We start from the raw sequence: 17234 nt of genomic DNA, 5'->3' as shown, positions 1-17234 counted from the left end.
AAATGAATGATAAATAATTCTATATTAAATAAAAAATATGTCTATGTTAAATAGGCAAATAAATTATCTTTTAAAGGGACCAAACTACTTAACAAGAGAAAATCAAGCATTTTCAAGATACTAGAATGGTCTCATCCTTTTTGTCTCCCTTGTTTCTTTCTCTTCCATATTTTTCTCTCTCTTTTTTTTCGCTTTATTTTTGATTTTCTCTCTCTTCTTTCTTGCCTTTCCTTGTGAATGAAGATTCCCAGCAGGAACACTAACTGATACACAGAAACAAAACCTTCTTCCTGAATTACAGCACTGCAAACTTCCTGTGTTTGGGCCCGATCCTGCACCCTCTACCCCACGAATTGTCAGTGTGGGATGTGAACAAGGGGGAAAAAAACCAAAACCGGGTGGATGGGGCAGGATCAGGCCCGGGAAACAATAGGAGCATTGTTGGTGAGATAGGGAGCAGGCTGCTGAAGAGGTAAACACTTAGGGGATGACAACAAGTGGTGGAGTTTCTCAGGGACAGGGGTTTGGAGGAGCAGGAAGGTTAGCACGGGCCCCGGTGCGAGTGGAAATTAGAGGACGTGATTGCAGTTCATGGGAACCAAGAGTGCAGGATGGGATACATTCAATTCAGTTTCCTCTGCAGGCTTAAAATAGAGCCATTGTAAATTATGTCAGACTGTCTCAAATGATGAAAACGATTGTTAAAAAGGCCTCAGAATACACAATGCGTATTGTTGTGCGGCTTTGATGTGTGAAAGATGAGAGCTTATGATATAACGCAAATTAAATAAAAATAAAGCGGCCACATGCTTTTTCCTGGCTGGGGGAAAAAAAAAAAAAAAGGATTTATTGCAGAAGGATAACAGTGCTTGCTGATAGTGGTGCTGCTTTCTTTTTTAAACAAGTCTGGAGTTGAGAGTGTTAGAAGCAAGGTAGTGCAGAGGCACAGACAGATTTTGGCATAATGAAGAGCACAAGACACAGCACAGCCCTGGGACTTGCCTGATGGTCCTGCCCATCCAAAGGATGGCAAGAAGGGACATAAAAAAGCGCTGGGGAACCAACCATTGCCCTCTTCCAAACCCCACTTGTACTTACAGACTCTTACCCTGGTTGCTGCCCTGATTTGCTCCCTAAGGTTTGTAGCAGCCAGAAAATTGGGAGCCTGCAAAAACCTGTTTGCCTCAGGGACGTGATTGACTCTGTAGTGTCTCACTCTGCACCACTGGCACCACTTCCAGCCTCCTGCCACTGCGGAAGGTTGCTGGAAGCTGAACTCCAATGTGCAGAGTGTCACAGGCTAGATCAGGCCCTGGCCTCAAGGCACATCTGCTCCCCTGTGTGTTCCCAGGCTTTCTCCCAAATGCTGCATTTGTGAGACTGAAATCATTCCCATCCCAGAGGTGTTTCCCATCAGGCTCTTACTGAGCATCAGACATGCAAATAAAGAGGGTTTCATTCTTAAAGGAAATTGTTGTTGAAATGTGGTCCATCGTGTCATCTGCAAAGGGCAAATAAGCAATATTAGGACTAGAAAAGTTAAGATGTGGAATTTAGAGTTACAGCATCCCAGGCACCTGTAAGCACTGTATGCATTGCATGAATAAAAATGCATTGGAAATACGAGAGTACTAAAGTTTTTCAGGTTCCAGCCTGGACTTCTATGAGATTAAATTTTTCATTGTAAGCAGAAAAAAAAAGATTGTTACATTTACACTTGGAAATAGGAAATACCTGGCTGTCTCCTCCTTCACCTCTTTCCTATTCCTTGCAGAGTGAAAGCTCTGTGAGGCAGCTTCATCTCTGTCTGGTCCTACAAATATTTATTTTAATGATTCATTTGCACATGGGAATAGTGACATAAATGGATGCCACTTGAGGACACCTGTGCTCTCACACAGGAGTACCGTGGGTTCATGCGGGGTCACAGCACAAGGTCGTGGCTCCTGGGGGGTTCTGGGGGCAAATACAACCTGGAATAATGGTACTGAAAGTGCAACACTGTGCCATGCAAAGAGCAAACGAGGAGAGAGTGTCTTTTAGTGATTCCAAGTTTTTTTCTACGTGGTTGGAGCGGGTTTTGGTGCTGCCTTCTGACATTTGTCTGCTCGGATGCCTTGCTTTGGAGAGTACAGTTGCTTTTGTACATTTGTGCACCGAGACCTCTCCCTACGGCTTCTTCAGTGACGTTTGGCGGGTGAAAAATGGTGTTATTTGCACAACTTTGAGGGTGGGGGCAATTACCACAAAGCCTGAGATGTGTTGTTGTTGTTGTTTACATACAGGTGAGGTCTGCCATAAATCCTATACTCAGTTTTCAAACCTTTGTCGTCATAAGCGCATGCATGCTGATTGCAGAACCCAAATCAAGTGCAAAGACTGTGGACAAATGTTCAGCACTACGTCTTCCTTAAATAAACACAGGAGATTTTGTGAGGGCAAGAACCATTTTGCAGCAGGAGGATTTTTTGGCCAAGGCATTTCTCTTCCTGGAACCCCAGCTATGGATAAAACGTCCATGGTTAATATGAATCATGCAAATCCGGGCCTTGCTGACTATTTTGGAGCCAATAGGCATCCTGCTGGTCTTACCTTTCCAACAGCTCCTGGATTTTCTTTTAGCTTCCCCGGTCTGTTTCCTTCAGGCTTGTACCACAGGCCACCTTTGCTACCTACTAGTTCTCCTGTTAAAGGACTTCCGAGCGCAGATCAGACAAACAAAAGCCAAAGTCCCCTCATGACAAATCCTCAGATACTGCCAGCCACCCAGGATATTTTGAAGGCACTAAATAAACAACCATCAGTAGGGGAGAATAAGCCAGTGGAGCTTCAACCAGAAGGGTCCTCTGAAGAGAGGCCGCATGAGAAACTCAGTGACCAGTCAGAGAGTAGTGACCTTGACCTTGACGATGTCAGTACCCCCAGTGGCAGTGACCTGGAAACCACCTCGGGCTCTGATCTGGAAAGTGACATTGAAAGTGAGAAAGAGAAATTTAAAGAAAATGGTAAAATGTTCAAAGACAAAGTAAGCTCTCTGCAGAGCCTGGCATCAATAAATAATAAGAAAGACCACAGCAATCATTCCATTTTCTCACCATCCTTAGAGGAGCAGACTGCGGTGTCAGGAGCGGTGAATGATTCTATAAAGGCTATTGCTTCTATTGCTGAAAAGTACTTTGGTTCAACAGGACTTGTGGGGCTGCAAGACAAAAAAGTCGGAGCCTTACCTTACCCTTCCATGTTTCCCCTCCCGTTTTTTCCAGCATTCTCTCAATCAATGTATCCATTTCCTGATAGAGACTTGAGACCGTTACCCTTGAAAGTGGAGCCCCAATCACCCAGTGAAATTAAGAAGATCCCAAAGGGAAGCTCTGAGTCTCCCTTTGACCTCACCATAAAACGTAAGGAGGAGAAGCCACTTACTCCCATCCCCTCAAAGCCAGCAGCCCCCTCTGCATCCAGCCAGGACCAGCCTCTGGATCTCAGCATGGGCAGCCGAAGCCGAGCCAGCAGCACAAAACAAGCCGAGCCTCGGAAAAACCACGTCTTTGGAGAGAAGAAAGGAGGAGACCTCGAGCAAAGGAAAGCCTCAGAGTCCTCTTTGCAGCACGCCAGGCCCACCCCGTTCTTTATGGATCCCATATACAGGTAAAGGACTCTCTGCTGCCTTCCAGCATCCTTTGGTGCAGCCAGGTCTGCCAGGGCTGTCACCCTGTCCCCCTCCCAGTGTCCCTGGAGGTGCCATTGCACTGCCAGGGCATGAGGGGCCCAGGCCACGTGCTGACTGACCTGTACATCCCTCCTCCCATCCCTCTTCACATCCCAGCTGCTCCAAGTGAGCCACGGGACTGGCAATACTGCAGTTGGCAAGCCCTCATTGCCATGAGTCATTCGTTTAACCTGCATAGATTGACATGGAGGGCTTGAATATGTTCTCTTGCCCCTAAACGAGTTGGCATCAGTACTGGATGTTTGTTTATTTGATGTGTATTTGATGTCACTGGTTTGCCTGAAATTAATTTTCTTCCAAAACTCTGCCTCCTCTGGCTTCCCTTGGAGATGGAAGCCTTCTCCCAAGGGTACCCCTTGTACTCCACTTTGCCAGCTCCTCTTGAATTCAAGAGGAGTTTCTCCCACGTACAACAAAGAAACGCATTGGCCCAAAGGTGTGTTAAAAGTATGGAATTTGACCATGATTTCTGCCCTTTTTTACCATTATTTGAGTAATGGATTGATTTCTTCAGGCATTTAATTCATAAAATTCCAGGCACAGCATCCTTGTGTGTACAAAGTGGGCTCCTTAGTCATAGAATCATCCCAGAAAGGTTTGGGTTGGAAGAGGCCTTAAAGCTCATCTCATTCCAAGCCCTTGCCATGGGCAGGGACACCTTCCACTCCACCAGGCTGTGGAGATCCCCATCCATGGTCTACCTTGTGAAATCAGTGGGAGCCTCATTGTTGGCTTTGAAAGGTGCACGCTGTCAGTGAGCTGAGATTTTAAAAACTGGTGGTAAAATCCAGACCTCCTGGTGTTTCCCAGCAGAACTGAGATGGATCTCATTGGGATGTGAATTTCACCTGCATCCTGTGTGTGTCAGCCCCCCTTTGCCCTTTCTGCCCTTATGTCTGCAATGAGTCAGTCATGCATCTAAAATAGTTTAGAGAAATATTAGCCATAAAAATATTTTTTCAGTAATATAAATGACTGATTTTACAGCCTCTTGTTAAAAAATAAGAGGATACTGCCATGTAAATTATGTTAATTTATTACTTTTTCTGAAAAAGAAATGCTGTGGGCAAAGTTTTTGGAGAGTGCTGGTGCATAAGACAACAAGTGTGCATTATGAAGAAACAGGATATGATGCTATTTACTGAGATGGTTTTATTCATGCCAGATTGATATCTGCATTTGACCATAAGTTTTCTTTGCGTCATATTCACTTAAAATGCCTGAAGCAGCAGAAATAATGATCCGTGTTTTATGGCCCTGCATTACCAACTAATTAAATTGCATTGCCAACTCCCCTGCCCAGGGGCTGGTACTAGGTGATCCTTCCAACCCAAACCATTCTGTGAGCCTACATTTCTATGATTTGAATGAAATCTGTACAAATTCTGGCAGCACAGCACGAGGCCAGTTATTGCTGAGCCTTCCTTTGCCATGAATTACTTCTATACGTGGACAGCAAGATTCAGCCATGAAACCGTGCCCATCAGTAACAGAAAAACCAAAATCCTCAGATTTCCACTCTGTTCCTGAATTCTTGCCCTGCTTTACCTGGGCAGTGCACAGAGGAAGTTTTCAGGGTGGTGGCAGTGATGTCGTGTGTGGACAGATGGCAAGGGACTCATTGCTCAAGGCTCTGTTCCCTTGAATTCCTCTCCTCTTAGTGCTGAGTGTGCTCAGTTTCCTTATTTCTTTATAAAAGTGCTTGGTGGTTAGTCATTGGTTGCTATTATAATGGTTATCTACCTTTTGAAGTGGGATTATTCCCTGTATAAATGGTATAATCTATTTTAAAGGTGATTCCCAGCCACACCCTGACAGTAATGAGCTGTGTGTGGGAATCAAGATTTGAGTGTCCTCTCGTATCTTTTATTGTTATCTCCTGGAAAAAAATTGCTTAAAGTGTAATTGTTTTAAACCTGAGTAGCTGTATGATTGTTAATATCTGAGACTGATTCATCACAAGCAAATCTAATTTTAACATTTACAGAGTAGAAAAAAGAAAGCTAAGTGACCCACTGGAAGCTTTAAAAGAGAAATACTTGAGACCTTCCCCGGGATTCTTGTTTCATCCACAAGTAAGTATTTTGGGAATTTTGATGTTGTAAACAAGCCTGTTGATGCTTCAAAGCAGGTGCAGAGAAATGAATGCAGTCTTAGTCATTTTTGGATTTCCTAAAACACATAGTTTTTGCTGGACCATTGTGGTGGAAAAGCGTAAGCATTGTTCTGAGCTTCTTGATGTTTTGCAGATGAAACAACATGTTTTGCTTGTAGAGGAAGCCTGATTCGAACTGAATGTGTCTTTTAGAAGCATTTTCCTCCAAAACCATAACGTAGCTACCAACATTTTCAGCCACTCGAGTCATCAGCACTCTCCTGTGCTCTGGGCAAGGAGAGTCAAAATTGACTACAAGGAGAATCTCTGTGAGGCCAGCAAAGCTGAGCATCCCACTTTGAAAGGGAATTTATTTTGTTTAATGGCTCTGGTAAAAGAGAGAAAAGCTTCCACCTGATGTTTCCAGGCCTCATAGTGCAAATGCTCCACGGTTTCTTTGGTAGCTGCTGTGGGCTGCAATGTGTGCAGTGTGTGTAGGACCCCTGCTCCTCCATTCCTGAAGAGAGACTTTATGAGGGCTGCTTGTCCACAATTGTTGGATGAAAAACATATAAGAGGGTGTCCCAAAACAGTTCAGCAGCTGTGATGGGTGCGTGGTACAGGAAGAGGATCTGTGTGCAAGCTGTACGTTGCTTTTCTTCACCAGCACCACACCCTCATTTTGTCTTCCTCCTCCTCCTTGCTCAAAGAGATTTTGCTAAAAATCTCGGTTAAATCTTACACCTGAATAAAATGCCCTGTGGTATTCACACATTTGAACTCCTTGCGGGCTGTAGGCTGCTTCATCTTAGTAATGACACCCTCTACACATCCTGTATTTTAAGCACACGACCAAGACCTGCTGTCTCTTGTTCAGGTTCCTCTGAATTCCCAGGCAAAACAGCCCAGTTATCTGCTTCACTTCCTTCCAATGAAGTCCTGAGTTGTTATGTCCCAACTTGCATGGAATTTATTCTGAAATATGGTACTTCTGCAGAACTGGGAAGAGCAGTTGATAACATATATGGTTCCAGAAAAATCACCCCTTTCCAATTTCAGTATCTGGAAGAAGTGTTGAATCTAAGTATTAAAGTATTTAGTAGTATTTACATGCCCTAAGTATTTATGGCATTATGTAAGTATTTATAAGCATTAAATAAGAATTTAAGATGTATTAAAATCCCTGAGAATTTATGTGCAAGATTTAATAGCAGCTTAACACCTCCTGCTGGGTTACCTTAAATAAGGTAAATCTGCCCAATTGGCAAAACAAGTGAAAATTCCCCTTTAGTAGCAGATAGTGCTAATGCACAAATACACAAAGGACCTCAATCTGCTTTTTGTCCCTGCTGTAAACAGGCTGATTGCTCCCCATCAGGTCAATGATTCTGTTAGAGCAGCTAAGGAGCTGTAAATTATGAGTAAATTATTTAAATGAGAATATTTTAGATACTGCACTGATGGAAAGAGCAGGATGATTTTGCTTAGTGCTGTCCAGCCGTTCAGATGCTGTAACTCAGAGTGGTTCAGTGATGCTGGATTTGGGGGTTCTGGAGGTTGGACTGGTGCCAGTGGTAGGTGGGGTGCTCAGTGGGTGCTGCTGGGGTAAAATTCACTGTTTGGAGCTTGGAGTTTTGTGTAAAATTCACAGTGTTTGGCTGTGCTGCTCAGGAAAAGAGTTGGATATTCTTCTTTGTAGCGTTGTGTGACCGAATTACCTGGGGAGCTGGGAGTCAGGCGAGGATGTGTGGGTGAAATGGAGACACTGGGCATTTCCCTGTTCATGGGAATGATGTCAGGCTTCCACCCTCGGTGTTCTGTCCCAGGGAGTTGGTTGAATCTCGTGTTGGTGCCCGAGGAAGGTCCCAGTGCTGTCACAGAGTTCCTCAGTGTGAGCAGGCGTCAGGTGCCACCTCCCCATGGTGGCAGGGCCACCCCAGGTGGGACAGGAGGCTGTGCAACAGAATAAAAACTGTGCAACAGAATAAAAACTGTTCAACAGAATAAAAACTCCACGGCAAAGCCTGGCTTTGGTTTTATCACTCCACCTGAGTGAGAGGGATAACGTCTTTAAGTTGGTGTGAGCTGGATCCGCGCAGAGGTCAGGAGTGTAACAGGCACTGAGGAACATTGTAAAAGAAAACCAAACCACCAGCACATGTCCTGTCAGAAAAGTAAACGTCAAAATGCTTTCTTGCAAACTTTAATAGAACAGAAATGAGCCTCCTGTTTGCAAAGGCAGAATCTGGGCTTGGTATTTATAGAGGGCTGGGGAGCTGCTTCCAGAAAAGCTGTTTTTCCTTTATAGTCCTGTTCACCCCTGTAAAAGTACAGGTGGGGAGTGCTCAGCAAGTTTTCGTTTTCTGCTGGAAGGATTTAAAATGTTTACAAACTTATTGTTCGTGTCCTAAAAGCTTGTGGTTTTGTTGTTGAATTTATTCCTGAAAATTGCCATTTCAGGGACCAAGAATTTATTATTTTATAACTGAATAATTTGACAGCAAACAGATGGATCTTTCAAATAGGTTTCTGAAATAGACCTTACAGACATAAACCCTGAAATCTGTATCCTATCCCTGGCTGGGCAAAATTCCTTCCCGTGGCCAAAAGCTATGAAAATAAGATAATTTAATGGCATTTCACAATAATTTCCCTTAGAAGGATTGTATTTTTTAGGAAGATTACACCCCTCTCCAACAAATCATTCAGAAAAACATTTTAATTAGTGTCTTTGAATAAAATCTTAATTAGTAGATTGATTGCAATAAGGATTCCAATGCAGGAATAATGTGTTGTTTTTGTTTCAATTTTGCTCCCAGTTCCAATTGCCTGATCAAAGAATTTGGGTAAGTTCATTGCTTATATTTTTTGATTTAATCACTGTGAAATAAATTGCATAAGAAGAATATAATATGAAAGATAACTTACCTCTCAGTTATGGAGCATGCCACTCTTTCCTACAGGGTCTTGCAGCTGAGCAGATAAATATGCTCTTATGTCAAATTGGCTTTATTTTTACCTGCCTGATCCAGATGGTTTTATTTGGTGAAGGCAATGGGAGCTTTACCTAAGTGAGGGTTGCAGAATGCAGTCTTTGTTTATATGGGACTGAAATTGTTCCAAGCCATTTTCCTTCAGAGATGGCAGGGAAATTTTGTGGCTGAAATCTTGTTAGATTGCAGTAGTTAATAAATATTTAATCTGCATTAAAATACAGAGCCTCAGAGGATTTAGGTTTCTCTCTCTTTTGACTTTGGTGGGAGTTAGTCACTTTAATAATCACTTCATTAGCTTTGAAATTTTGAGCCTAATTGCTCATTGCAATGCTTAAAGTAGAAATAAAACCCCCTTTTATTTGCTGTGTTTAGCTCAAATTTGTCTTCTGTGTATACTTACATCATCCTCCTTACACGGACAGGAATTGTGCTTTTAGTGCACTATGGGATAAATTTGGGGTTTCTCTTCTATTTTTATAAAACCTTGTTTTTAATTCATCTAAATTGTTCATGAGAAGAAGAAGGAGAAAAAAAAAGAACCACAGCAACTGCTTTTGCAGATGCAACTCCAAAAACTCTGTGTTCTGCTCTCGCACTGCTGGCTCCTCAGCTGCAGCGCCGAACCCATAAATACTTGTCCCAGATTTTCCCAACCTTTGGGCTTTGGAGGGGAGAGCTGGAGCCAGGAGGCAGGGCTGGGGTCCTGACTCACTCCTGCTCATCTCTCTCCCTGCGACCTGGACTCGCTTCACCAGGCAAAGCCAGAATTCTGCAAAGCCAGCGCTGAGATCTTCCCGTGCTCCTCTGCACGTGTGTCCCTGCACGGGGCTCTGAGCCCTGCCCTCTGCTCCCTGCCCTCCTTGGCACTCTCCTAGAGCACTGCTGCACCTTTGCTTTGCGTGCACACTTCGATTCTAATCCCACTTTCTTCCTGGGAAGAGCTGCAAAAATGCTCTGGGAGCCTGAGCTGGAAGGAGCTGAGCAGGCACTGAAGGACTCCTGGGTGCGCCCAGAGGTGCTGCAGGAGCTCAGCAGGCTGGAGGTGGGGTTAGATGCCAGACTTGGAGAGCAGGGGAGGTGGTTCCCAAGTATTTTCTTTTGGGAACTTGTTGTAGGGGCCATAGTAGGATTTGTGATTTGGCCCAGGAACCCTTAATCCTCTGCTCTGAGAAAAGTGGCTCTGCTTCAGCAGGTTTGGAAAGTGGAAAAACCCAGTGCAGTCTGTTTCTTCTGTCTGATTTTCTTGACTTTGGCTTAGTCCTCAAATTTCCATCACCCTGCTCCTTTTGTGAGTGTAGGTCTCCTGGCCGTGCTCACGTTTTGAGCAGCTCCAGCAGAAATAGATGTTTAAAACATGAAGTGACTGAGCAGGATGCTGATTCACGGGTGAATCTCCATCCTGACAGATTTGGTTGTGTCACACAAGCCTTTCCATCTCAATTCCCAGTTGCATGCACCACATATTTCAAGATGATTTGAGATTGTTTTTTCATTGTTTGGCAGGAGCCCTATGGTACAAATCAATGGACAGCAGCCTCCTTTAAATAGATCAGGATTAATTTGATCTATTTGTGCCATTTTGGTCCCATCAGAAGAAGGTTGCTCTATGGAGGTTCTGTAATTTTAGGCAGACAATATTCGCTTCATGAAGAACCATTTTAAAATAATTAAAACAACTTTACAAATAAAGGGGAAAGAATTTGGTGAGTGCCTTTATAAAGCTTATGCTTTACTAGGCCTATTTTTAGGGCTTATTTTTAGCTTATTCCCCACCAACTGCATTCATATAAATCCAGTTGTTCTGGAACTACACTGCAGATCAGCAGGAGTTCCTTGCTACTGCTTCATAAAGTTCAGCCACATGTGATAGGTCTCTTGAACGTGAACATAACTCAGCCAAGTTCCAGGCCTGGCCGTCCAAATACACACAGTTTCAAGACAACACGATTCACAAATTGCAGATTTTTAGAGGCAGCGCTATAACTTCAGCTGGGGGAGGGAGAAATCTTGAGCTTTAGCAGTTGGATTTTGAAGAGTTCCCTAAATAACAGTAGTAAAAATAGAAAGCAAACACTTGAGCAGTTTTTTTCCCATGAGGTCTGGCCATAAAATCAGTTGTTTTTGTGATAGTAGCAATGAAGGAGTCACGTTTGTCAAACATGAGGTCATGTATTTCATGACATTGTCTGCGAGATTATTTCATATCATCAGGTTATTCTTAAAAACCAGCAACAGCAAACCTTCACTTTATTTATGCCACTTTTTCTTGGGTTGGTTAATAAATTTTAAGACAAATGTTCAAGGCCCCTGCTGATGATATCTTGCCCGCTGAAATGTTTATAAATACTTGTTTTAGCCGATTATGGTAATGTCTGCATTTTTGAGCTGGAGCTGGGGAATTGTGACTGCACATTAGTTTGCGTCAGTCGGAGGTTAATAGCCTCTCAGGGAGGTGGGGGAAAGCTGCTTCCTTTTCCAGACATCTGGACACAGATAGAATCAACAACTCTTATATATGTAAATCAAAAGTTACTGTTCTATATAAAACGCTGTCGTTCACTGATGGCAGATTAGGAGCGCACGTGACGCGTCCGTAAGGCAACAGCTGTATGTAAAATATGTAACAGCATCTTCTCCCTCTCCTGCCTCCTCAGAGAGCTTTCTCTGTGGGCTTGGCCATTCCACTAATCCAATCCTTGGGGTCAAGCAGCGCTTCCCCTGCCGCGTGCCCCATCCAGGGATCACCACAGCCCTTGGGTGTTGGGTTGGGGTGCAGAACCCCCTGAAAGCACGGCTGGTGGCTTTAGCCACACACCTGCCTCCCTGGTGGTCCCAGGGACCATCCCTGGAGAGGGGAGGTGGCCATGAGCTCCCACCCAACCCCCCAGGACAGACACTGTCACCAGCAGCTCTCTCTAGGAATTTGGTGGATTTAGAAGCATCTCCATGGCAAACACAACTCCTGTGGAGGCAGCTCTTGCTTTGCCGTCAATACTGACAGTGTCTGGGAAGGAAGAAGAGCTACTTCAGTTGTGTTTCGGCTGGAAGAGAGAGTTTTGTTGTGGAAGAAGGAAAGTCATCTCCTGGGTTAACATTTAGTCATTAAAAAAAGAGTGGGGGGGAAAGGGTAAGAACAAAATAGTGGTTTTTACAATCACTGAAGACTACCAGTTGATCCACCTTGGGGTGTCACTGGGTGCTGAACTGTGGCATATGTCTCTCAATGCCAGAGGGTGAGCAGGCAGAGAGTTTGTGACTGTTTAGTGCAAGTAGCCAAATCCAGAACTGACTATGAAGATTTTGCAGAAGATTCAGAGAAAGCTGAGTCACCAGGATTAAAACAAGGATGAAAGTCAATGTCAGTAAATACCCACCAATACCAAAGGCAATGTGTGACTTTTAACTCCTGTCATTCAGGAAAAAGTTCTTGAAGTTTGTAGTCTTATGAAAATATCACCTGAGTGCACAGCAAAAAGGAATTGAAAACATCATTATGTTATATTGCCTTCAGGTCTTGAATACAGCTAAAGTTCCTCTTGAAAAGCCATAGTAGAATTAGAAAAGACACAGAAAAGTGCAACAATGATGATCACAGGTAGGGAACAGCTTCCATTCAAAAAGAGACTAAGTAGATTTTGGTTTTTTTTCATCTGGGATAAAATGCCTGAGGGAGCTGTGCCCCAGGTCTGTGAGCCCATGAATGGTGAGCAGAACCTGAATGAGAAATGGTTATTAGTGATAACAATTAAAAAAAAAATAAAAAAAAAGCAGGCAAAAGGCTTAGAAGGAGCAAAAGCCAGTATCTTTTCATATGCACCTAATTAAATTGGTGAACTCTCCTTGACAGAGATATAAATGGATTTGAAAAGGTTTAGCCAAGTGAATGGGAGCAGCAGCCGATGGCTGTTCAATGTTATAACAGAGATGTAGCCTCCAATTCCTGCTCTTGCCCCTCCCTGTGCTGGTGTGTGGCAGTGGGAGATCTGTCCCTTGCCCACCTCCCTGTGTGTCCCCTGGAGCCCCTGCTTGGCACTGAGTGCCAGCTTCCAAAGGCTCATGTCACAGGTTTGGAATTCCTGCTTGGGTTTGGTGTCTGAATTCGTCCTCAGTGCAAAATCCCTGGATTTCTTTCTACTCAGCTGGTATTTTCCAAGTAGACTGGTGAGCAGGGGATGTCTGCCTGCACTGAGGGTGATGGACAGCATGTTGTGGATCAGGGCTGCAGGATTGCATGAGCTGTAAAATGCCCCCACAGCCCAGGAACCCATCTCACGATAGGGAATTGCATCTTGAAGGCTCTGAGCACCAACACACTCCAGGATTTCTAAAAAAAGCCCCAATTTTGGTTCTTGGGAGCCGTAAGTCCAGCAGACAGTAGCAGCTATAATTATCCTGCTAGCAGTGGAGTGACAGTGCCTCGGGTCAGCAAAGCTGTGGGGCCAGACACTTCCCATTGGTGCTGGTGCAGTTCTTGAAAAACATAAATCACACCGGGTCACCACATAAGTCAGGCTTTAAAAAAAAAACCAACAACTAAACAGCCAGACAGCAAGCACAATAGTCATTCCTATGGTGAGAAACATATTTTTAGAAAGCGAGTAATACTTTAAAATAATTGGAAGTGCTCGTGTTTCCTCTGGATGAGGGATTTAAGATTAGGTGCTGATTTCATACCTATTTTGGGACTGATGTAATCCTGGAGGCAGTGTTGGAGGTAGAGCTGATCTGCTGAAACAAGAGTCCATCTCAGTTTCTACTCTGCAAAATCCTGGAAGTAAGAACTAAAACAAAAATCAGCATGACTAAGCCATTTTAAATGTAAAGGGGGAAATAGTTGCTTTAATATATTACGGCGAGGACCGTGTGCATGAGAAATTGTGATCCAAAAATGATTTATACCCACTAGATAATGAAATGGACTTGAATATTAAATATACATAAATAAAACATTTATTATACTTCTCAGTACCCTTATTATTCTTCACCATAAATATGTGATATCATAACCCATGCACTGTCTTGTCATTGCTAATCAGCCCGAAGGCCAAAAGGGCATTTTTCATTCACACCATTTATTTTCAGCAGTTGTAAAATAGATGACTGAATTTTTTTGTGGGGAACAATTAGAAGGAATTAAAGGCAGTGGAACGACTATTTTAGAAGCTTTAAGAATCAATTCCAACTAAAGGAGAAGATGAAGTCGTATAAAAAGAAATATATGGTAATGTTGAGGTGTATGGGTTGATAATGACATCTCGGTGCTGAGATAGAATTACCTCTTCTCCCAGCAGCATCATCATTACATATCTCATGCCTGTGATCAGTACATGTCAAAATCCTTCATATTGACAAATGTGCTGTCCACTTGCATCTGTGGAGAATGTTTTAGCAGCTGAGTGATTATGAATCAAACCCCAGAGCTTACAGCCCTTACTGCCTCCCAATGCTTTCACATTTGTTGCCTGACAAGTAAATGTATCTTGACTTCCCTCTGAGATTTTTTATTTTTTTCCACCGTGTTTGATGAAAGACATTTGGCAAATTGGCAGTGGTACCCTGTACGTTGCAATTTGTACTCAGCATTAGGAATCTGAGCATGAAATGAGAGGGCAGGCTGCAGGCTAAAGGGAAAAAAAACAACCCAGCCCAAAGGCAGAGCTAACCAGCATGGAAATAGTCATGCCAGGAGACAACCGTGTAATTCTGCCAATGAAAATTAAATTAAATAAACCTGCAAAAATGCCCAGTTCTTCCAATTAAAATTTCAGTTTTCCAACAATCAGAGGAACCTTTTATGGATTTTGAAGAACAGTCTGTGGAGGTGTTCCAGCTGAGAAGGGTTCAACATCTTGTCTGTCATATAATTTCCTTTTTCGTTACAAGCAAGATCTTGCACAGGGCTCATGCTGTGGGTTATGTGCTCTGTAGGTGAAAGCTTGGCTTTTTTTTTTTTTTTTTTTTTTTTCATTTGTTTGTGGTGTTATGGAGAGGTGGATGGTTATTCTCACCTGTCAGTAGGCTTAGCAGCATTCTTGAACTCTTCAAGTGGCAGTGTTTGAGGTTTTGGAGGAACTTTTCGTGGTCTGTTCCAGACACCTTAAAGGAAACTGCTCTCCAGAAATTTTTTAATTCCCACTCCCTGCAAATTACAGGCAGCTAATCAAGAGTGGAGCCATCCCAAAGCAGACAGGAGTTACAAGCAACTAAAGGTAGAGCAAGAATATTAAGAGGTGGAATGTTGGAGTCCAGGGCAATTAATTAATAATTAATTAATATTATACCAATGAGACTCGGGGCCTTTAGAAGGCAAAGAACTTTAAACAGTCTAAATCTTGGGTGAGGAAACCCTCCCCGAGAGTGGAAAAGTAGCACAGACATCTAACAGGCAGTGTGAATACAGGGCACCAAACCCGCCAAGCCTCATTTCTTCTGTGTTTATCTAATGGTCTTTGGCTATGTTGGGCTAGAACACTGGACTGGATGGCTGGATGTGGCTAGAACATTGATGGAGCCTCTTTGGATCTGGATTGTTGCAGCTCTTGGTTGAGCTAGAGTGTTCCTCTGCGATATGTGTCCTCTGCAAGTCCTTAAAAAAGTGTATTAGAAATACAGTTATTATTTCTGTTCGTTTGGTAATAAATACTCAATTATTTCTGTAGATGGGATGTATAGGCTTGTAGGCACACAACCACAGAGCATGACCGCAAAACCTGTGATTTTATAGGAGCTGGGGCTTAAAAATAAGAAGAAGTGAACACTGGCTGATTATTACCCTCATGACCCACAATTTTGGACACTGCAGCTCTACACTGACTTCTTCTTCCCAGAAGAGTCGATGTTCTCTGCGTTTCGGTTTCCCGGTGAGGGCAGAAATAACTTAACCTTGCTGGGCTCTGTGCTCTCTCCCGCTGCAGGTGTCAGCTATAGAGAACATGGCCGAGAAGCTGGAGAGCTTCAGCGCCCTGAAGCCAGAGGCCAGCGAGCTGATCCAGTCGGTGCCGTCCATGTTCAACTTCCGCGCGCCGCCCAGCGCCCTCCCCGAGACGCTGCTGCGCAAGGGCAAGGAGCGCTACACCTGCAGGTATGCACCTCCACAGCACCCCCTGCCCTGCCACCCACCGAGTGTCTCTGTGCCCAGCACGTGTTGTGGTGAATCCCTGATTTCCTCTCTGATCCCATAGAAATGGTTCAGCCCTTGGGAATGTTCCCGCCACTCCTCCTGTCCATCAGATTAAGCCTGCCCGTTCTTCCCGGTTCCTCGATGTCAATCCCAAGTTGTCCCAACCCCTCACTTGTCAGTTGAAGTTAGTTCTTTACCCCTCTTCTGGGAAATTCTGTGTTCCTCAGTACCCAGCTGGCCCATCAGCTTTGTACCCTCCCATCTGTACCCCTCCATTTGTCACAGCCTTTTATACCACCTCTTGTGTTCACTGTCCACTCTGTTAACCATTCTTTGCTGTATTGTACCACCCCTTGTTCCACCCCCTGTTTGAAAACCGATGTGCCTCTGTGCCCAGTGCTCTCTCTCCTTGACCCCTTCAACCAGAATAAACCTCCTGTTGGAGCCTCATTTTGAGAGCCTCCCTCTACTCCTTCACCCAGATCCTTCTTTGTCACCTCCTTTGCCTGGCTTGGGGTTGCACACCCCAGAGGTTCTGCAGCGGACACTGTCTGTGTCCCTGCAGTTCCCCACACTCGTTGTAGAGCTCCTGCCCCACAGCCAGCTGAAGCTCTGAAAGCCTAAAAGAGAGCTTACAACAAACATGGAAATTCCCTTTGGCGTTTATCTTTACGATTTAGGATGGCTCATCTCACGACATGCAGAAATGTGATTTCTTCAGAGGACTTCATAGCAAAGGTTATTGAAAGACAGATTTTTTTTAATGCAGTGTTTCAGTACAATGGGTAGGGTTGGTCCTTTGGGGCACCTATCTTTTTGTAAACATCTCTACCAGTAAACAATTTGGACAAACACCAGGTGTCAGGAGGAGGCTATCTACAGGGATTGTTTATGGGGATTGTTTTGGGCTCCTCATGATTTCCCAGGCCAGACTGAGAGAGCTTTGTCTTTGGCTTTCCCACAGGCTTCAAGGCGCTGCCTGGAGCCTAAGAATCCATGTTCTGACCACTGTCAGTTCCCACAGAGGTTCCTGGCCTGGGTCAGGAATGGTGTGGCCAGCAGGAGCAAAGAGGTCATTCTTCCTCTGTACTCATCACTGGTGAGGCCTCACCTCCAGTGCTGTGTCCAGCTCTGGGATCTCAGTTTAGGAAGGACACTGAGTGCTGTGTCCAGCTCTGGGATCTCAGTTTAGGATGGACACTGAGTGCTGTGTCCAGCTCTGGGATCTCAGTTTAGGAAGGACATTGAGTGCTGTGTCCAGCTCTGGGTGTCTCAGTTTAGGAAGAACATTAA

General features: G+C 44.1%; 1 protein-coding gene across 7 annotated transcripts in view; it reads left to right on the top strand.

Annotated features, from left to right (window-relative positions):
- Positions 1–17234, top strand: part of MECOM (MDS1 and EVI1 complex locus) — a 331427-nt gene that overhangs the window by 302060 nt on the left and 12133 nt on the right. For 3 of the 7 annotated variants that reach the window (XM_066325706.1, XM_066325705.1, XM_066325710.1), the window contains 4 exons: positions 2286–3648; positions 5718–5805; positions 8645–8671; positions 15736–15902. In XM_066325706.1, coding sequence (XP_066181803.1) covers positions 2286–3648; positions 5718–5805; positions 8645–8671; positions 15736–15902 — 1645 coding nt within the window. The remainder of the gene's footprint in view (positions 1–2285; positions 3649–5717; positions 5806–8644; positions 8672–15735; positions 15903–17234) is intronic. The other 4 variants (XM_066325708.1, XM_066325707.1, XM_066325711.1 and 1 more) reach the window with 3 other exon arrangements.

The sequence above is a fragment of the Sylvia atricapilla genome, chromosome 10 (genome assembly GCF_009819655.1).
Source record: "Sylvia atricapilla isolate bSylAtr1 chromosome 10, bSylAtr1.pri, whole genome shotgun sequence".
NCBI lineage: Eukaryota > Metazoa > Chordata > Aves > Passeriformes > Sylviidae > Sylvia > Sylvia atricapilla.
The sequence above is the reverse complement of the archived record's forward strand: the minus strand, read 5'-3'. Positions and strand labels throughout refer to the sequence as shown.